The following is a 20,550-nucleotide window of genomic DNA, read 5'->3' as shown; positions in this document are numbered from 1 at the left end:
CCTGCCACCATCTTTCTGGCCTTTCACTCAGCCCATTAGCAAACAGCTATTGAGCTCCCACCCGCAGCCCTCAGCTCCCGCCTTCTGTGCACTGATGACATTAGCCTCTTGTTAGATTTGGGAAACAGCCCAGGCTCGGGGTTTGAAAGGCTCTTGGCCTTGCCACTTACCAGCTTGTGATTTCTGGGGGATCCACTTAAGGTTTCTGGGCACAGAACCGATGGAGACTGGGAGAGTCACATGAGATGGTGAAGGCGAAAGGCCTTGTCAATACAGTGTGTGTGCCTGTGGCTGCTGTTATTCTTACCAGCGGGTTCCCGTGGCATGCTGTGCATGCAGTGGTGCCCACACTTTGCCCTGGCAAACAGAGGTGCCTGCTGTTAGTGCCCGAGCCTGATCAAAGCCTGAAGCAGCCTTTTCCCAGATTGAGGAATCTGGACAGGCCCAAAGCCCCCCGCCCTCTCTTCCCACCATGGTGCCCACAGCCCTGCCTTCCCAATGCAAACCTTTCGGCTTAGCTCCCCCTGCTCATAACCTCAGCAGACCGTGGCCCCCACTCAGTCCAGCTCCCAGGCCAAGTGTGACTCCCACTTGTTTCTTCCTATCCAGCTATCTCACCAGCCTCCTCCTCCTCCCAGTCTAGCCCTTGGAAGCCTGTGCCTTAAGCCAGACTCTGAGCTCTCTCTTCCCTCCAGCCTGGAGGACTCCTGGAGCACCAGGACCCAGCTGGCCCCACTGCTGCCTGCCAGTCACCGCCTCTCTGGGGCTTTGCCTGCAGACAGGCTGCAGGCTTCCACCACATACCTAAGGTCCCACTGCCTGGTGCAGGCCTCAGGCCTGGACATCTGCCTCCCTCCTCCCTGCTCCCCAGGTGCTCAGCAAGGCCAGAGTGGGCTGCTCTCAGACTGGCAGCACCCAGCGAGCCCACACCCCCTCTCCCTCCCCCAGCTTCCCGAATTATCTGGCTTAGGTCATATTACAGGGACACACCTGGTCACAGAGGATCGGAACGGCACAAGGGGGAAAGAGAAAGACAGCAAGATAGAAATACAACACGGTCTTTGTTTTTTTAATGTGTTTTTATTGATTTATAGAGAGGAAAGGAGAGAGATAGGAGCATCGATGACATGAGAAAGGAATATCATCGAGCAGCTGCCTTCCGCATGCCCCTAGTGGGGATCGAGCCCCACAACCCAGGCATGTGCCCTGACGGAGAATCAAAACAGTGATTTCTTGGTTCCTGGGCCATGCCAGCCGGGCACAATAAGACAGTCTTTCTTGGTTCCTGGGTTGAAGCTCAACCACTGAGCCATGCCAGCCGGGCACAATAAGACAGTCTTGATGCTTCTTCAGGGTTCTGCCAGGCCCGGTCTTTAGCCATTCTCAGAACATTCTCAGAAACAATGCCTTTCCCGACCCCCGCCCTCCTCTGGGACTTTCTGTCCAATGTCTGGAAAAGTCTTCCAGCTGGGGTCATGCGTGAGTCACAGAGCAGCTGAGAAACTTTAAACAAACTTGGGGCTTCTTTCTGGACTCCCTGGTGCCTGCTCATGTGAGGATGTGTTTCGGAGAATCAGAATATTAAAACATCAAAGGACGTCATTCAGGGACAGTTTCTCTTGGCTGGTTTCCACATGAGTGGAGAGAGGATTGTGGCCAAGGAGACAGAGGGACAGAGTTGACCGCAGGGTTATGCATCTGAAATCAGGTTTCTCCCAATATTTCATTTCTACGAATGCTTTGGAGGCTCTTGATTCCAACAGCATTTCCTTTCCTTCCTGACAAATGTATTTCTGTCTCTGGCCTCGGTCCTCCACTCTGGGGAGGGTCCAGATGGGAAGACAGGGGCCTCGTTACCACTGCGCCATGTGTGATAGGCCGTACCTTCCCTTCACACCACCCCGCACTCTCACTTCTCACTTTGGCCTTCCCCTTTTTCTCTTCTGTTTCGCATTGGGGAAAGTTGTGTTTCTGTCTTGCCATGTATGTGGGGAATCCTGTGTGATCAAGTGTTGTCATATAGTTTTGGATTTTGGCCACTTCCAACTTCCCAGCTCACTCCTCCCATGTAAAGGCTGGGATTTCTCTTTAATTCATATGCATTCGTGCTTGACGATAGCAGGTTCTGGCGGCTGTTGCTCTGGCCCACCTTGGAGTCACCTGGGAACAGCTTTCTCAGCCTCTGCCTGCAGTTGTCCCCTAGAATGGCCTCAAATTCCAGGAATCTGGATGGGCCCAGGCTCAGCATGCCCAGAATGAATGCCTCAAGGGTGGCCCTCAGTCCCTGAGGATAAAGGCCCTGGCTGGCTTGCCCCTTGGTAAGGCAATCTGAGGTGTGTTCTCCACAGCAACTCAGGGGAACTGAGCCTGTATGATCCGAATGGTAACCCTTGAGTTAATGCACCCTTCATTGGCTCTCATCTCTTCCCCTATTTCCCACCCCTGCCCCCTCACTCTGTTTCCTGGTATCGCTTCCCAAATAACCAGTTGCACCCAAAGGCTTTTAGCAGGCTCTGCTTCTGAAGAAATCCAGATGAAGTCAAGGACTCATCTGAGCATTGCTTAGCCGCTTGCCTTTGTAGCTTTGGTTCTTACTTGAAACCCTGGCACCTAGGGCTGGAAAACGCCTGGTGATATAGTTCACATGCTGTCCCCACCCCCAGCCCCAATGCACTGCTTGAGTCCCCTCCGTGACAAATCTTGCTTTGCATGACCCCATCCCTCAAGTGTGTGTTTCAAAGTCACGAAATAGCGTAGTGGTTGCCAGTTTTGCACACCAAGACCTACTTTCTCATGTGAAAGCCTTTACTGGCTGGGACAGCTTCCTGAGTCAGGCGAGCGGGCTGAGAAAGGTGATTTGGGGTGGGGACGATGAAGAGGCCAGAGGTGCTCCTTTAAAATCCGGGTGGCCACTTGTGAAGATGGGCACTTTCCTTTCCTAATTGGTCCCAGCCAATGGATAGCAGGAAATGCCCCCCCTCACCCCTGGAGCTTAACTCGTGCTGATGACAAAGGCTCATGGCCCAGCACTGCTCCCCAGAGATCTCCGCTGATGCTGGCTCAGATGGGGCTGCGAAAAGACTTCCTTTGTCCAGAATACAATTCCTATGTGAGATAATTTTAGATGCTACACGGATGGACATATTTGGCGTGAATGTGCCTCATCGTTCCCTCCTGTTTATAGCAAGTGGTAGTTGTTTCCCTGAGGATCTGAAAGCAGAGTTTCCTTTGACAATGCATTGATTTGAATAAAGGAAAGTGAGTCTGTTTATTTGGCTCGTGCAAAAACTATGAAACACCGACAGATCCGCGACAGCGTCCCAGAGCGTGGGTGTAGGCCAGGTGTCTCCTGCGGGGAGCCCGAGGGTGACATTTGTCTTTTTTGCTAACGTTTATGGCCTTTAAAATATTTCTTTGAAAGAAGGGCAGGGATTTTCTTATTGAAACAGATATTTTTGGAAAGCAACGCATATTCCTGACTAGCCCGTGGAAGCAGGGTTTTTTAAGCTGGGGGAACCCTGATTGCTTGACTAAATGAGAAACACAAAAATAGACCTTTGGACTTAGATGGAAATTCCAGGTACTCGCTCCGGAGGCCGGTACTGCTCATTCGTGGCGGGCAGCACGTACGGCGGGCGCGGGTCGGCTGCCGCGTGGTGGTGACTATTGATTTTTGAAAAGCCGGGCTGTAAAGGAGGGAGCAGGAAGTTGAGCGCCCCCCTGCCAGTGTCTGCCTGCCTGGCTGAGCAGACCTTCCCCTCCGGGCAGGAACCCTCATTTACGGGAATGTATTTATTTTTACATATCAGTGATGTATTTTTGATGTGCTTGATTAAGTATTATGGGCTCAGCCCCAGGAAACACCACTGCAGTTTATAAATAGCGAGTTGAGGGGTGGACAAGGTTCCTGGAATTATGGCAGTATTTTTGCTTTTAGGTGCCTGTGTACATTGACGACTTTTTTTTCTTTTCTTCAGACCAGCTCTCGCCCAAGTATGTCTGCTTTTTCTTTCAAAACATCTTTGTGTGAATTCCTCGGACTCTCTACTCGGTCCTTCTCTCAAACACCTAACTGCACAAATGAATAATCCCAGATAACATTATATGCCAGATTCAAAACTTAAGTCTCCACTTGAAGTTCATGAGGCCATGTCACTTTCAGGGCACCCCTAACTCACTGCTTGGAATCGGGTTTTATTATCTGGCAACAGCGCTCCCTCGCCGAGATTTCACCTCTGATGTCATTTCTCAGGCTCCTGAGAGATTCCACTAGACCCAAGGAGCAGCTGTGATCACTGTCTAAATTCTTGTCTCCCCGCCCCCTTTACAAATCCCAACAGAAATGGAGATCTTCGCCCTTTTCAACAGACCGAAGAGCCATCAGGAGTGCCGGCAATACTATACGGTCACCATTCCTCTCCGGGTCTCCACGAACGGCCAGGCAGTGAGCGGTTTGGATGCCAACTGGCTGGAGCACATGAGCGACCACTTCCGGAAAGGAGGCGTGCTGGTGAATGCCATCTTCTACCTTGGCCTGGTCAATGGTATGGAACCCACAGCCCCCGGGTAGCCCTGGAGAACTCTGCTTCTCGTTCTTGTCCTCTGAGCCCATCTTCAGAGCCTGCTTCGCTCAAAAAACTCTGCAGCTAATGAACGTGCAACATTTGATTTCCCATGAACACGCCTTGAGGCGTTTTCCATAAAGCCCACCGCCTATGCTCTCTCTCTAAACCTCGTCTAGCCAGGTCTCTTCTAAAATGCCAGAGACAGGCGTGATTCTGTTTCACTGGTGGTGGTCTCCATCTGTGTTGCTTTTCAAGGCTTTGAAAAAGATTTTTCCCCAGTTTTGTTAATTGCCCCCTGGGATCATGCCTCTCCGAGAGTGTGAATTGTTTGTAGACAGTCTTACAGTTTGAAGTAGCAGTAGCAGCACCTCGGAATTAGCAGCAGAGACATGCACTGAACAGCCTGGTTCCTGCAAGCTCCGTGGGGACACGCGCTGTTCCCGGGTCTCGTGGCACCCAGGACTCCCTCCCCAGTGGTGGGTTATCGCTGGGGTTTGTTGCATGGGGTGGCAACGTTGCTGGTGTCAGCTTTTCGAAGGCAGAGAGCAAGTCTGCCCAACCCGGGGAAGTGTGTCAAGCAATTAGGAGGGGTTTTTTGAGTTAACACAAAGGCAAGTTGAGTCACTAGGGTGCATCCAAGCTGGGAGGCAACTGGGGAGTGGGGCCAACAAGCCAGCCGCTGTGGGTCCTGAGGGCTGCCAGTCAGCAGGATTCCCAGGTAAGTGAAATGTTGCACCAAATTTGTTAATCCCAGCAAAACGGGGCGGGGGAGACACACCAATAGTGCAGTGTCTGGGTTGTTGAGTTGTTTTCTCTCTGAGAGTTAGCAAAGTCAGGAATGGAGTTGGATTTTACATTATTTGCCATGTCAGCAAACACACACAGAAGAGGCATCAGTCTTCATTCTGGATGTACCTTCTATATGTCATCCAAAGCCTTAGAACACTACAGCACAGACAGGTCTCCACGTTGGACGTCATCCCTTGTTACTAGAGAAATATCAATAGCTAAGTTAATGTGATGAAGCCTTAGAACACTACAGCACAGACAGGTCTCCACGTGTTCCTATAGGAATATCAATAGCTAAGTTAATGTGATAGCATAGTAGCAGCAGGCATCCAATGGCAGAGTGGTCACAGCCACCTGTGCGGTGGGTGAATGATAGAAGAAAGGCGACTGGTTCATTATGAACACATCCCGAGCAGCGCTGTCCAATAGAACTTCGTGCCATGATGGGAATATTCTATTTTTATTCTATTTCTATGCTGTCCAGTATGGTAGCCACACATGGCTAATGACCTGTTGAAATGTGGCTAGAAGGGCTGAGAAACTGAATTTTAGAATTTAATTTTCATTTGTTTAAACTTCAATGACTGTCCGGCCAGTGTGGCTCAGTGGTTGAGCATCAACCCAGGAACCAAGAGGTTGCCAGTTCAATTCCCAGTCAGGGCACATGCCCTGTTTGTGGCTTGATCCCCAGTGCAGTGGGGGAGGAGGGGGATGAATGATGTTCCTCTCAGTAGCAACATTACAGGTATGAAATAGCAACGAAAATAATTTTATGGTTGGGTCACAACATGAGGAACTGTATTTAAAGGGCCAGAAGGTTGAGAACCACTGCTCTAGCCCTTTCTCTTCCTCTCTCTCTCTCTCTCTCTACAAAAATAATAAATAAATAAATAATAAATAAATTTCAAGGACTGTATGTGGCTAGTGTATTGGACAGTACAGTGCTAGAGTATCCATTGCATGGATATAACTAAGGAAGAGTCCGTTCGGTTCTCTGGCAGCAAGGTCGGTAACCTCCCTGTATACAAGGCAGCTTTCCATGGTGCTTGCAACGTCCCCTGAAGCTAGAGAATGTCACCATCTGTTCTGAGATGCACCATAAAACATCAGTGGCATCAGCTTGGGGGAAATGTTCACAGCCCTGATTCATCAGCACTTGGGGAGAACTCTTCACTTCCTGCTTCCTGCAGGGACACCCCATCTCCCATCTTGGCCTGTGGTCACATCAGCTCCTTTTATCTCCTCTGGGTGCTCCCCGAGGCTCCCTGTGGCTGTGCATAGTTTTGCGTTTCTCCTTGGGAAAAACTGATGGTTAGTTGTGCTCACATCCTAAAGCTGCAGGGAGGCACCGAAGGTGGCAGCTACACCGACAGCCACTGGTAATCTCCCCCTTAGGAGCGCTGGGGAGTCCAAAGAGACGTTTTTCTCTTTGGCCTTACTGCCTGCGCACGTCGGGGGCAAGCTGAACCCAAGAGGTCACCTTGAAAGTTCGCAGTGCCCTTCATTGTCTCTCTAGCCATTGTGGCTTTGGCAATGGAGGCTGAGTCTCCTCCACTCCTCCTCACCCCATTCTTTAACCCGGAGTCCAGCCGCACAGACTTTTCTTCCGATTTGACTCTGGTGTTTGAAATGCTGTTCTGTCCTCCGTGGGCTTTAGCTGCATCCAGTCCAGCCTTCCGGCCTTGAAGACACAGGGTGAGATTCCCCCTGGCGAGCGCAGCTGTGAGAGCCTGCACCGAGCCCGTGGCATCTCCACGGCGGGGCTGCCACATCTCTGTCGTGGGGGCGGCTGCAAAATTCTCAGAACAGAATTCATTTAAGGCGTCTCAACATTCAAACCCGGTTTCACCCTGTGTGTGTCTGGCGGGAGGGAGAGTGTGACTTGGGAATAATGCTCAGTGAGTTAGGGCGTGTCTGCTCTGGAAGAGCCCAAGGTTTCCGTTGGCCAGGGATGACATATGCATACGTTCTTTTCCCAGAATTGAAAAAAAAAAAAAGAAGCAAGATATTCCTAATTAGAAAAGGAACCTGTTTCTAAGAAGACAATTAGTGTCCTTACAAATAGACCTGGCAGAGCTGGAAGCACATCTTTAAGCAGTTTGCCATCTGGAAAAGCACCCGTCTCACTCCTACATGGGTCTTTGTACTCCAGATTATTTTCCACGGAGTCAGAGGACTCACGAGAACTTTGTCCCATAAACAAGGCGATGTTTCAGCCTGAATTACGCAGTTAAGATTCCAGCTTCTGTTTTCGAGGCTCTGCTCCCCAGGACGTGGAAAGACTCGCGTGGTCCTCAGATGTGGGCTTCTGTTTGTGGTGTCCAGGGCTCCTCTCCTCAGAGGGATCAGGTGTCTTGGGCTGGGGAGGCTGTGCCCTTACCAGGGGTGGGCAAACTTTTTGACTCGAGGGCCACAATGGGTTCTTAAACTGGACCGGAGGGCCGGAACAAAAGCATGGATGGAGAGTTTGTGTGAACTAATATAAATTCAAAGTAAACATCATTACATAAAAGGGTACGGTCTTTTTTTTTTTTTTAGTTTTTTTCATTTCAAACGGGCCGGATCCGGCCCGCGGGCCGTAGTTTGCCCACGGCTGCCTTAGACCCTGGCAAGCTAAGGCCCAGGTGAGAGCAAAGCGTGATGATGCTGACGGCTGGCACCCAGCTGGTACCATGTGCTGTTGCTACTCTAAGCAGTTCAAACATAGCAACTCATTGATTCCCCACAACCCGGGGAAGGGGGCACAGTTGTTATGCCTGCGTTACAGCTGTGGACACGGAAGCACAGAGCGATTAAGTCATTGTCCAGGCAAGGAGGTGGCAGGGAGAAAGAAGGGTGTGGGCAGGGGAAAGGGACATGAGGAGGAGAGAAGAGAGGTGGCCGTGTTGGTGAGAAGTTGAGGTGGCCCTCGGGGAGGATGGGGAGCTCCAGGGTCACCCTCAGGGAAGTAGCGAGACCTGGGTGGCCAGCCAGCAGTGTGGATGGATCCCCGGGCTGGTCAGACAGCAGAGCAGACAGGCACATAGGAACACTCCAGCCAGTGGGACAAAGGCCAGAATCGACGCTTCTAGAGGGCGGAAGAGGCGGGGAGGAGACCCTCTGCTGAGCTGGCTGTGATGAGGAGTCGGCAGGCACTAGGAGTCGGGTCAGGGTGAGACGGAGCTGGCTGCCCACCAGCTGAAGGCCCACCCAGGAACCAGACTTCTCACCCAGGGCATCCAGGCCAGCAGAATCTCTGCTGCCATCGTGGCCACCAAGGCTACTGCTGCCACCACCAGCTCCCCTTGCCCTGCCCAGGCCCTCCCTGTGTCCCCCCGCCCTGTCCTTGCTCTGCATTTCTGTTATTCTACCCTCACCCTGCCTTGCCCCCTCTTTGCTCTCCACTTGTCCCCATCTCACTCTGTCCTCACTTTTCTCTCCTTGCCCTGCCCTTGGCCTGTGCTGGCCCTCCCCACTCCTGACCATGACCCTGCCCCTGCCCTCACCTCTCCCGGCCCCACACTCCTTCCCTTCTGGCAGTATCGCCTTTCCGCAGCCCATATTCAGATGTCTTCAGTGGTCTCAGACATGGCCTTGGCAGTGAGTTGTCCAAACCAGAATGCAGGCCAACGACATGTACTGCCCATGGTGACCACGCCCTCACTGCTCTTCCACTTACTTAGAAGAGTCGTTCTGCATGACCCTGCCTGCTTGACATAACCCTGGCCTCTTCTCCTGCACAATGTCCTGTTTTGTGGGCCAGTGCCTCTTGGGGATATTCATCTTACCTGTCTCTCTCACCTTCTCTAGCCTCTCTTTCCCATTAAGTGGAATTCAGTTCCAAGATCTTGATAAATTAAGCACTTACGACAGAAAACGATTGTCTTCCTGGGGCCTCTCCCCGATGCCCCAGCCGCATCTAAATCCAAGTACCCTTTGGTATTTATACCACCTTTTTTTTTTTTTGACGCCTAGCACAACATACATAACGTTATATTTGCAAAGTATACATGTAAAAGACATGCACACATTTCAGGTTAAATACATGTAGAGACATATATTTTATACAGACACACTTTCAAACCCTCAGACAAGTCCTGTGTGCCCTGTTCATCTTAGGAGGATCGAAGAGCTAGGGGTGGAGGGAATGGAACGGGAGGGAGAGTGAGGTAGTTCCAGCTGCTTCTAGTAGCCGCTCCTTTGGGACGCTGCCGTCTCCAAGAACGTTTGGCCTGGTGGTTCCAGGCATGGCTTCTCTCTCTGAGGAGCCAATGAATAATGTAGGTTTCACTTATAGCATGAAGTGCATTTTCTCTTGGACCATAGCACATCTACAGAAAACTGTACAGGTCATAAGGATATAGCTCAGTGGATTTTCACAAGGTGATCAACCCGTGTAACTGGCTCAGTGAGAAGCCATGAACTGTGCCTGGCCGGGTGCCTCACACACAAAGGCAATGACTCGGAGCATGTCTTCCTCCGTCAGTTCAATGGCGCTGGACTTGCAGGCGAACCCTTCCTGTAACTGAAGAGGAGCCTAGGTTAGTCACTGCTTCAATGCAGGAAGGAAGGCCGAGAGCAGCAGCGAGGGCTGGAGAAACGGGGACAGGCAGCAAACCGGCTTGCTTTTTTGTTGTCAGATCAGCTGCAGTGTGATTGGGAAGCAGTGTGGCACCATCAGCCGGGATTGGTTGATCGGTAATTATATGCGGTGGGGTTAGAGGTCGGCATGACAACATGGGCAATTATGGACCTGCGGCAGGTGCATGCCATTCCTGGAACCAAGGTGGTGCCACGAGCACCATGCAGTGCCTGATGGGAAGAAGGGCTTTCAGAGAGCCGAGGAGATCTGTCATGCCAGCTACCCCAGTGTGGACAATTTAGTCCCATCTAGCTGCTTAAAAGGAGCACAGTAACATTTTTTCTAGACCACATGCATTGACCACTTGTCATGGTGTGTGCGTTTCCTGCCAGATGTTGGGGGAAGAATAGCACCTCGGGTGAGCCCGCAGGTTAGCTTGCTGGACGGAGTGTTAATGTGTCAGAGGCTACAGGGGAAGAGCTGCTGCCTCACAGAGTTTACCTCTTGGGATAATAGGGCAAATCTCCTTTCCCCACTTCCTTCTTGTAAATCATAAGCTTGGAGTGTTAAGGTGGCCTTTTGCCAAAAGACCGGCATCAAATATTTATATAGTACCAGGGCGAATAGCTCTCCGTGCACAGTAGGGAAGCTGCTTTACTTTTATAAAAAATGCAGTGATAATGGAGTGTTTTCCAGAGATGGAGGGCGAGCTAACCTTTTGCATCGGGAGCCTTCACTCTCAGATAGAGCTATTTATACCCAGCGCGGAGGCTGAGCTAGAGGGCAATGAGGAGATGGGGGTGGGCACGGCCGTCAAAACGGGGGACTGTTTAAAAGCCCAGCTGTCTGCTCTCTGTGGTTCATTGACTTTTTTGCTGTTACAGATGACCAAACTGTGACAGCCACTCTGAGCCTGCTTTGGAGTTAAGTAGGTGAATCAGCACTCTGGATTCGAGATAGCAGAGCAGCGGGCTGAGAGGCGGGAAAGCAGATGCTGGAGGAGGAGGCTGGGAGATAAGGGCCTGGCTTGTTCTTACTTCATGCCCCCAAGTGACTGCACAGCCCTCCTCCCAGCCCAGGCCTGCGTACCACTCTCCACTGACTGCACAGCCCTCCTCCTAGGCCTGCGATCTGATCGGGAGGAAGGGGCAGCAAGGCAGGGGTGGGAAAGGAAGTCTGGACTGATTGCAGTGTCTTCTTCCCCCTCTGGACCTCCACTCGGCAGCACAGTGCCATTGGCAAGCTAAACACCATCCCGTTGTTTGGATCAAATTGGGCACTTGACTCTGTGAAGTACATTGTAGGCACCTTGTAGGGCTTGGAGGTGTTCCTTTGAGGACATCTGTAGGTAGAGACTTTGGAAATTGGATAGAACATATTTTTGTAGAAGCCTCGAGGGGATTTGTGCCGTGTGGATATAATCCCAGAGGAATTGAGCATCTTCTGGTCTCAAGCAGCAGGGGCTCCAGCTGGGCCCAACTTTCAAGATGAGCTGGACCGTGGTCCATGCTTGTCCTGGATCCCAAAATGCTTGTCGTTCAGCTGAAGAGCGTCTCTGTTCTTCCCTGGTCCCCTTTGCAAAATGTCTCTTAGGAAGGCATTGGACAAACACTGGGGGAAGCCTTTAAGCAGAGCAGACGAGAGGCAAGCTTAGAAGTTTTGCTAAGGCTGTTTGCTAACAGATTCTCGGGATAGGAAACAATTAAAAACTGGAGCTTGGTATTGATTAACCCCAGGGATCTTACTTGAAATGAAGTCCATGTTCAAGGTGCCAGCAAATTTGGTTTCTGGTGAGACCTCTCTTCCTGACCTGCAGACAGCTAGCTCCTTCTCTGTGTCCTCATATGGCCCTTCCTCTGCAAGGACCGGGGAAGGGGTCTGTTGTCCCACTTCTTATAAGGACATCATACCTGGCAGATTAGGGCTCACCCTTATGACCTCAGTGATTTCCCTAGAGGCCCTATCTCCAAATACAGTCACTTTGGAGGTTAGAGTTTCAACCATAGGCTTTGGGCTGGGGGTGTGGGGGCCACAAGTCTGTCCATAGCAGTCGGACTGAGCGGTGATTTGTAGAGTAGAATCCAGGGACCAGGAGGGAGTCTCTGTCCGCCACCACATTTCACAGATGAGAGACCAAGTCCCTCAAAGGGATCACATCACTTCTTTTGATAAAGCATGGACCCAAGCCACCTGCTTCTAAGTCCAGTCTTTTTTGCCACAGTCTCTGATCTAAATGAATCTAGGGCAGCGGTTCTCAACCTGTGGGTCGAGACCCCTTTGCGAGTCGAACGGCCCTTTCACAGGGGTCGCCTAAGACCATCGGAAAACACATATATAATTACATATTGTTTTTGTGATGAATCACTATGCTTTAATTATGTTCAATTTGTAACAATGAAAATACATCCTGCATATCAGATATTTACATGACGATTCATAACAGTAGCAAAATTACAGTTATGAAGTAGCAACGAAAATAATTTTATGGTTGGGTCACAACATGAAGAACTGTATTAAAGGGTCGCCGGCATTAGGAAGGTTGAGAACCACTGCTCTAGGACATCAGGAGCCATTCAAAAAGGGGGGGGGGCAGAAAGCTCCTCCCTTACTGTCTTCTGTGGGGGTAGGGACCCTGCTGTGATTTTCTTTATACCTCGTTGCCCAATACAGTCTTGAATCATGCTGTTTGTGTAGCATGCATTTGTTGAATTGTACAGAACCCAGAACTTGGCACATTGGCTAAAGCAATGCTCAGGGAGATGTTTTCAGTGATAAATCATCTGGGAAAACTCCCCTCCCCCAAATTCTGCCTGTTGACAAGCACTGCCTAAAGAGTTGTTTGTACGGCAGCCCACATCCTGGGAACTTCCAAGAAACAGCGCAACTAGCGTGCATCTGACAAGCTCAGATCTGGTGTGTCATATCTATCCCCGCTTTCAAAAAACGTCTCTCACCTAAATATAGCTTTCTTCTAAAAACTGTCTCTAAATGGCTGTGTTTTGCCCTGAATAAGTTCCCAGTGCATCCTGACGTTGGAGCGTGGAAAGGAAGGTAAACGCGTGAAATCAAACGGTGATTGCTAACAATGAAATTTGGGCTCATAAAATCAAGGATATTATTCAAAACTGCGAGGTAAATTAGTCTCATTCATTCTGATGGGGCTAGACTCGATAGCAGTGTGTGCCTCCTTTAATTAACATGCTGAAAAGATGTTCTGATTGGGATTATTAATGAATGCAGTGAAAATCTTTGCTGCTTGTAAGGCTTCTGCCACAGACGGCTTACACAACCACCACCACCCCTTTTTTTCCTTTTTCTTTTTCCAACAGATTCCTTACACAGCTTGACAGATGGAGTATTCATCTTTGAAGCCGTTTCCACAGAAGATAGCAAAACCATGCCGGGCTATGATGCTATTGTTGTCGAACAATGGACGGTCCTGGAAGTAAGTGTGGGGTTGGCAGGGGCGCTGCTTTTGTTCGGACGACGATGGTTTTTATTCGCTTGCTGGGTCTGCCCGTGGCTGCCGCTCAGCTGTGGCTTTCCTCTGAAAGGCCGTTTGACCTGGTGGACCCTACAAGGACCCCTTTTGTCTTTTCATGCTCCTCCTTTATCACGTTGGGGGATGGGCCCCACGGTTCCCTCTCTGTAGGGAAAGCACATCACGTGTCTCGGACCCTTCGGTGGAAAAAGACTCCTCTTTCATTTATTTGCATCTAAGTGAAAACTCTTAAGGGACATAAGTGAGGCAAACACGCAGTTGGTGGCCTCCGTACTGATAAAAGCAGCATCCTCATGGGCGCTCCCTCGGCCAGGCGTCCTGGGAGGCAGGCTGTGCACGAGTGCTCCTTTAATCTTCACAGTAAGCTTACCGGGTAGGTTCCATCATTGCTCCTGTTTTACAGATGAGGAAACTGAGGCACAGAGAGGTTGGGGCCCGGTCCTGACGTAACTCATGAAGTGCTGAAGGATGTCTTTGGGAAATGTTGACCCCTTAGGCAACCACATTGCGGTGGGCAGGGGAGTCCTCGAGCCACGCTTTTCTGGGACTTGGGAAGAGCTGGTTTGTTTCTGAGACTCTCTGGTGTAATCTTTGGAGGCACTTCTCCAACTATGGAAGCATGGACCTTTTAGGCTCTACTCTTGTCCTCCCAGCAAATGGGCTGTATAAGGAGAAGCTGTTTGAACGCAGAGGGCTGGCTCCGGGGTGCCCTCAGCAGGCCCTGGGAGAACACAGAGATGGTGTCACTCTGAGGGGCCCCTGCAAACCCTGCTCTCTGTGCCTGAGACAGAGGTGGATGCAGCCCTTTGTGAGGGGTGACGGCACATGCTCTCCACACCCTGGTGTCCTTGGGAAGTACAGCCTGGAAGTGACTCCCTCACCTGGGTGCTGGGACGGGGCACCCCCAGGGCACTGTTACTCAGCCTTTAAGCCTGCAGCGGTGAAGTCGGGAGCAGTGATAGGAAATAACTGCTTGCAAGTGCGGCAGCAACAGAGTACAAAGAAAAACTGTACTAATGAGAGGAATTCCGAAAACCCAGGGCCTGTTAGGGTCGGACAAGGAGTCCTGAGAGCACATATAGTGAGGGGAGTGAGGAATCAGATGACGACCTGGTTTGGGATCAGGCTCCCCCTGTCGCTTCTGCCTGACCTTGGTCCCAGTGGACCCCAAACTGAAAGTGGGGAGCAAAGGAAGCGAGGCTCAGTTTAAAATGCACAGTCCATTCAGGGCAGGTCACGTCCCCTCTCAGACCTTAACCTTCCTCCACTACAAGATGGGACAGTGCCGTTCACCCAGCCCACCACACGTGGTAGAGTGAAGGCTCCAGGTGGTGGTAAAAGATGAAATAACGGGTAGCAGTTGAGGCTCTTGACCCCATTAAAACAGTTTGCTCTGAACACTTGGCTATACCAGCAGGCCATGCATGCCTGCACCCAAACCAGATACATGTGCGAAGCGATTGGCAGGCCATGGGGATGGGTGTCCAATCTCTTGTTGTCTACCCATAAAAATGGCTGTGAAGGGAGGGCATTGTGGTTTCCTCGAGAAAAATGACTTGAGCCAGCCGGTGTGTCTCAGTGGTTGAGCGTCGACCTATGAACCAGGAGGTCACCGTTTGATTCCCAGTCAGGGCACATGCCTGAGTTGAGGGCTCGAACCCCTGCGGGGCATGCAGGAGGTAGCCAATCAGTGATTCTCTCTCGTCACTGATGTCTGTTTCTCTCTCTCTCTCTCTCTCTCTCTCCCCCTCCCTCTCCCTCTCCCTCTCCCTTCCTCTCTGAAATAAATGTAAATATATTTTTTTAAAAGAAAGATGACTTGATAGCAGTGATCTAAAACCATCTAAGAAAGTGGTTCTCAAAGGGGGGTCCCAGGACCAGCAGTATCAGCACCACCCAGAAGTCATTACAAATGCACATTCTTGGGCCCCACTTGGTCTGACTGAGTCAGAAACTCTGGGGTTGGTTCTCAGGGAGCTGTGTTTTCACATCGCTCCCGGGGGTTCTGATGCACAGTCAGTTTTAAGAACCAGTGTTTAAAAGACAGTAGGGGTGCGACACTCCCCAGGTGTCTGTGGTGAGAGAAGTGATGGAAAGAGTTCCCCAATGATTTATCTTCTTTAGCCTTTGAAACTATTCATGTCCTTGATGGGTAACTGCAATGAATGCATATTGTATAAAATGTTTGTGGGAGGGAGATACAAATAAGGACATTTGTCTTTTTAATTTGAAGAGGTCAAACCGATGGGTTAAGAAGTTAGATCAGACAAGATTAACATTTATTCAGAAACTTTTCTTGGAATTGCAGATTGGTTTTCATTAGATTTGTCAATTTTATTTCTTTCTCAGATGTTTGAACTTTTCCCTCTTGACCTCTTACATGTTTGTCCCCTGTCCCCACCCCTGCCAACACACACACACACACACACACACACACAGAGTCGCTCATTCCAGGAATGCTTTGGCTTTCCCCCCAAGACTCTGGAAATGAACCAGGATTTTGAAGACCTGTGATAAGCCAGTGGTGAGCATCGGCTTACAAAACCACTTCTGTGTTTTCCCAACTTCATATTCAGTGACAAAAATTCAGTCGGGTTGGTAGCTTGAAATTGGCCACAATGGAAGTCTTCCACCATGGAAATTGGCAAATGCTAGAAATTAGGGTCTTCTTTTCCTCCCTGGAGAGCCCGTTGTAATCGTTTACCAACACACCACTGGATGGGCCTTTATTTTATCACATTTCAAATGATCAGGTACAGGTGTGGCTGGCATCCAGCTGGGCAGAAACAGATTTTCTGAATTTCATGACCAGTGGGTTGATGGCTTTGATGTTGTTCATCCGTTTTCCCTGCTCAAGTCTTTAGACTTGCTCTTCCCTCTGGTGTCTGTGGAGCACCTCGAAGTTGCCCGCAGTGGAAGGAGACAGCTGTCCCGTTTAGCAGCGTCAGCCTCTCAAGGGAAAAAGGAGAGTAGATCTCTTTGGGGCAGACTATACCCCTATTGGTTTCTCGTCGTCTTTGCAGCTGGTGTAGGCAGTCTTCAGGAATCAGCTCAGAGGTCACCTCCACCAGGAAGCCTTTCGGACTCCTTCAGGGTTAAAGACACTTCCTCTGTGTTCCCATAATTCTCTACGCATAAACCTGTTGGGCTCCTGTTATACTCATCTTCATTAATCTACTTTTCTCCCTTTACTCTGAGTTTCTTGGCCTGGGGATGTTCAGCTTTGTTCTCCAAGTCACCCAGAAATAACTTCCTGAATTGAGTTGCTGGCCTTTTGGTTCAGCCCAAGGGTAGACCAATGTTCTCAAAATTGAGCTTGTACCAGAAGCACCTGGAGAGTTTTTTAAAACATAGATAGATACCCAGGCTTCCCCCGCTGCCCCCTCGAAACCCTGAGTTTTCTTTCTATTCAGCCCACTTTGAGAATCCAGCCTTAGAGGAACCACGCGTACACAGCTGTGTTGCCAGCACAGCCCGGAAGTGTTCAACCCAGGACAGGTTTGCCCACAGTTCAACTCTCTGTCGAGGCTCTGACCACAGACAGGGGCCCCTCCTCTGCATGCCCTCCAGGTGTGTGGGGTTGGTCCAGCTCCCTCACCTGCCACCCTCCAGACCCCGCTACTTCCTCTCTTCCCCACCCCTTTGGCCTGTGGGAAAGGTCTTTGCTGTTCAAGCCCTGGGCATGTTCCTCTTAGCTTGTGGTTCACCCTGCTTTTCTGGCAACCACTGTCCTCCCAGGCCACCCTGTGAACCCTTCAGCTGTGAGCACAAAACATGTCTGACCAGCTTTCTCTCTTTTCTCATGGCTGACATTGGCTTGTTCCTTTCCTGTGAATATTACTGTTCTAAGCTCTGTGTGCATTCAGTTCAGCCACATCTTCCTGGCTTCCCTCTGTACGCGCGCGCACACACACACACTTTCACAAGAAAACCTACCTCACTCTTCACAGCCCTGCAAACAGTGCTAAATGTTGGAAAGAGAACGTAGATTGTAGAGTCTGGCCTGTGCACATCCTGGCTGTCTTGCTCCCAGCTGAGTAACTACATGTATGAGAAGTAAACCACCCCCTCTTTGTTATTCCATTTTTCAGTTGTGTACATGGGGACACTGGCAACAACATCTCAAAGTTGGTGAGAATTAAAAGAAATAATACATTAGAAAGTTGTGAGCATAGTACTTGGCATATAGGAAGCACCACTCTCTTCTATTGGTCAACTGGTATCATCAATTAGAAAGATCCTCTCCCTATAGCCTTGATCTTGTTCTAAAAGCACAGACGAGGTTGGGCTCGGGAAAGTGTGGAGTCAAATGCAAATAATTGTGTCTTTTCTCAGTTGGAAAACTGTGGCCAAAGGCAAAGGCAGTTGTGGAGAGGATAAGAGTCCATCCATGGGGCATTGGTAATGGGCATTTTGTTTACATTCTTTGAGCTTACAATCTAGAGCAGTGATGGCGAACCTTTTGAGCTTGGCGTGTCAGCATTTTGAAAAACCCTAACTTAACTCTGGGGCCGTGTCACATATAGAAATTTTTTGATATTTGCAACCATAGTAAAACAAAGACTTATATTTTTGATATTTATTTTATATATTTAAATGCCATTTAACAAAGAAAAATCAACCAAAAAAAATGAGTTCGCGTGTCACCTCTGACACGCGTGTCATAGGTTCGCCATCACTGACCTATACTAATCATTAAAAATTTTCTAACTCATAATAACTGCATTTCATTGTGTAACTACTGTGACCAGAACTGTTTTCATCAGTCTCTCATGACAGTGCTTCTACCAGAGAGACAGAGACAGGGACCCTCTTCTCTCTGAGTGTGCACATCCTTTGGCCTGAGCCCCCAGCAGAGTTTGTGGATACCATCGGGGTCCTTTGAGCTATACAGCCTCCTTCATCTTCATTCCCTGGAGTTCCTCAGTGCTGCTTATAAAATGTGCTTCCAACCCTAGCCCGTTTGGCTCAGTGATTTGGAACATTGGCCCTTGGAGTGAAGCGTCATGGGTTCAATTCTGGTCAACGGCACACATCCAGGTTGCAGGCTCCGGCCCCAGTCGGGGCACCTGTGGGAGGCAATCAATCAATGTGTCTCTGTCACATCGATGTTTCTCTCTCTGTGTCTCTCCCTCTCCCTTCCACTCTCTCTGAAAATGAATGGAAAAAAAATATCCTTGGGTGAGGATTTTTTAAAAAAGTGCTTCCAGAACTGAGCATCAGACAGCAACTAAAGCACTTTGAGCTTTTAGCTTATGCGATTGGTATGGAGGCTGGTGGATTAATTGAATAAGTCAGTTAATTTTAAAAGCGCCAAAGAAAATTTTATTCATATCTTACATGTTTTCTCTTAATGTAAAATATGTAAATACACATCCAGTTGCCAATCTTTTTGAGTCTGAGGTCTGCTGATGGGAATTCCACTTCCTCTTTCTTGTATAAACCACCCCCAAAGTGCAGTCACCAATATCCAGTGTCAGGAAAGGGATCTGGCTGCAGAATCCTTCTATTGCCATGAATTTTTCCCCCAGCCTTTTTCATTTTCCCTCTCCCCCCACATCTAATTCAGCCACAGTTCTTATTTTTAAGCAAAATGTCCTTTGTCGAGTCTCTTCTACACATTCTACTTAACTTTCCTAGAAACAACTCCTCTTGCACTTACTATTAGTGTAAATAACTTAAATTAAGACACATAATTATCATAATGGATCTACCTGACCTAAATGGATCTGAGAGCACATCAGACTCGCTTATGTGCTCAGTTGCTGAGTTCAGAAGAGTGCCAGCATTCTAGCCAGCAGCCTGCTCCCTGCGAGGACTTGGTCCCCCTGAAGCTGGGCGTGGGCTTTGCTGGTGCAGCTGCAGATGGAATTGGCTTTGGAGCATTCACTACAGATTTCGTTAGTGAGGTGCTATGTGGGCAGCTCTCTCCATCCTCTACCTGTATGTTCCATCTGTTGTTGAATTGACTCCCAGCTCACCTCATCCAATAACTCTGTCCGTTTTTATAGCATGTTGAGACATTTTTATTATGATTGTAAACATCACACATTTGGAGGGATTATCCCAGCTTTGGCTTCTCTGAAGGTTTCATGTCTAAGGTGGCGCCTATCCTATCCAGTATCACACAGACTAGAATCAGTGATGGCGAACCTTTTGAGCTCGGCGTGTCAGCATTTTGAGAAACCCTAACTTAACTCTGGTGCCGTGTCACATATAGAAATTTTTTGATCTTTGCAACCATAGTAAAACAAAGATTTATATTTTTGATATGTATTTTATATATTTAAATGCCATTTAACAAAGAAAAATCAACCAAAAAAAATGAGTTTGCGTGTCACCTCTGACACGCGTGTCATAGGTTCTCCATCACTGGACTAGATGGAGGACACGTTCCTTTGGCACGCTGTGGGAATCTCTCCTCCAGTTCCTAACACTACCCAAACCTCTCTGCAGAGGTTACAGATGGCCCTACTGTTCCATCTCACATGTCACCCTTTCATCCCTCAAGGACTCATCAGAGGCTTGATAAGATGCACTTCTGTCATTGAAATTCACTCTGGGGCATGCCTCCACCCCACCTGTCCCATCACCTTTTCCAACAACACATTAGATCTTACTTATTCTTCACGAGCACCTGCAGGCTGCTGGGGAGCCATCTTTTATTTCCAAGGGCTTCCAACCATCTCTTTAACAGTCGATACTTGGATCTGCCAGGGAGTAACTTGCATTTCTATGGTATCTAGAATTCACCACCACCTGCTCTGACAAGGGAGCCAATATTTGTTCTTGTTAAACCATCTGGTATTTTTTTCATCGCCACCGTTTCTCCAAGATAATTATTTTGGTACTGAGATCATAGCCTTTAGTGCCAAAGGCAGCAGTTCTCTGCCTTCTTCCTGCGAAAGAGATCATTCCCATGAGTGATCACTGCTGTGAAGGGACCAGGGCTGAAGACCCAGCCCCTCCCCGGATGTAACTCCTTTACCAGCCCAGAGCAAAGCACAGCGCAGATGAGGTCCGCCAGCTGGTCAGGGCATCCTTAGATCCTTCTAGCAGCTCTCTCAGTGCTTTCACTTGGATCAATTCCTTGTGTCCCTCCTCAGCTTAGATAGTGACACACAAATGTGCTG

At 49.3% G+C, this 20,550-nt stretch overlaps 1 protein-coding gene across 1 annotated transcript in view; it reads left to right on the top strand.

The window, feature by feature from the left end:
• The window catches only part of RFTN1 (raftlin, lipid raft linker 1), a 180,604-nt gene that overhangs the window by 128,444 nt on the left and 31,610 nt on the right, over nt 1–20,550 (top strand). Inside the window, exons 6-7 of the mRNA XM_005863630.2 lie at nt 4,341–4,544; nt 13,245–13,360. Of these exons, the coding sequence (XP_005863692.1) occupies nt 4,341–4,544; nt 13,245–13,360 (320 nt within the window). The remainder of the gene's footprint in view (nt 1–4,340; nt 4,545–13,244; nt 13,361–20,550) is intronic.

This window comes from Myotis brandtii, unplaced genomic scaffold (assembly GCF_000412655.1).
Source record: "Myotis brandtii unplaced genomic scaffold, ASM41265v1 scaffold18, whole genome shotgun sequence".
Taxonomy (NCBI): domain Eukaryota; kingdom Metazoa; phylum Chordata; class Mammalia; order Chiroptera; family Vespertilionidae; genus Myotis; species Myotis brandtii.
This window is presented reverse-complemented; position numbering and strand designations above follow the sequence as displayed.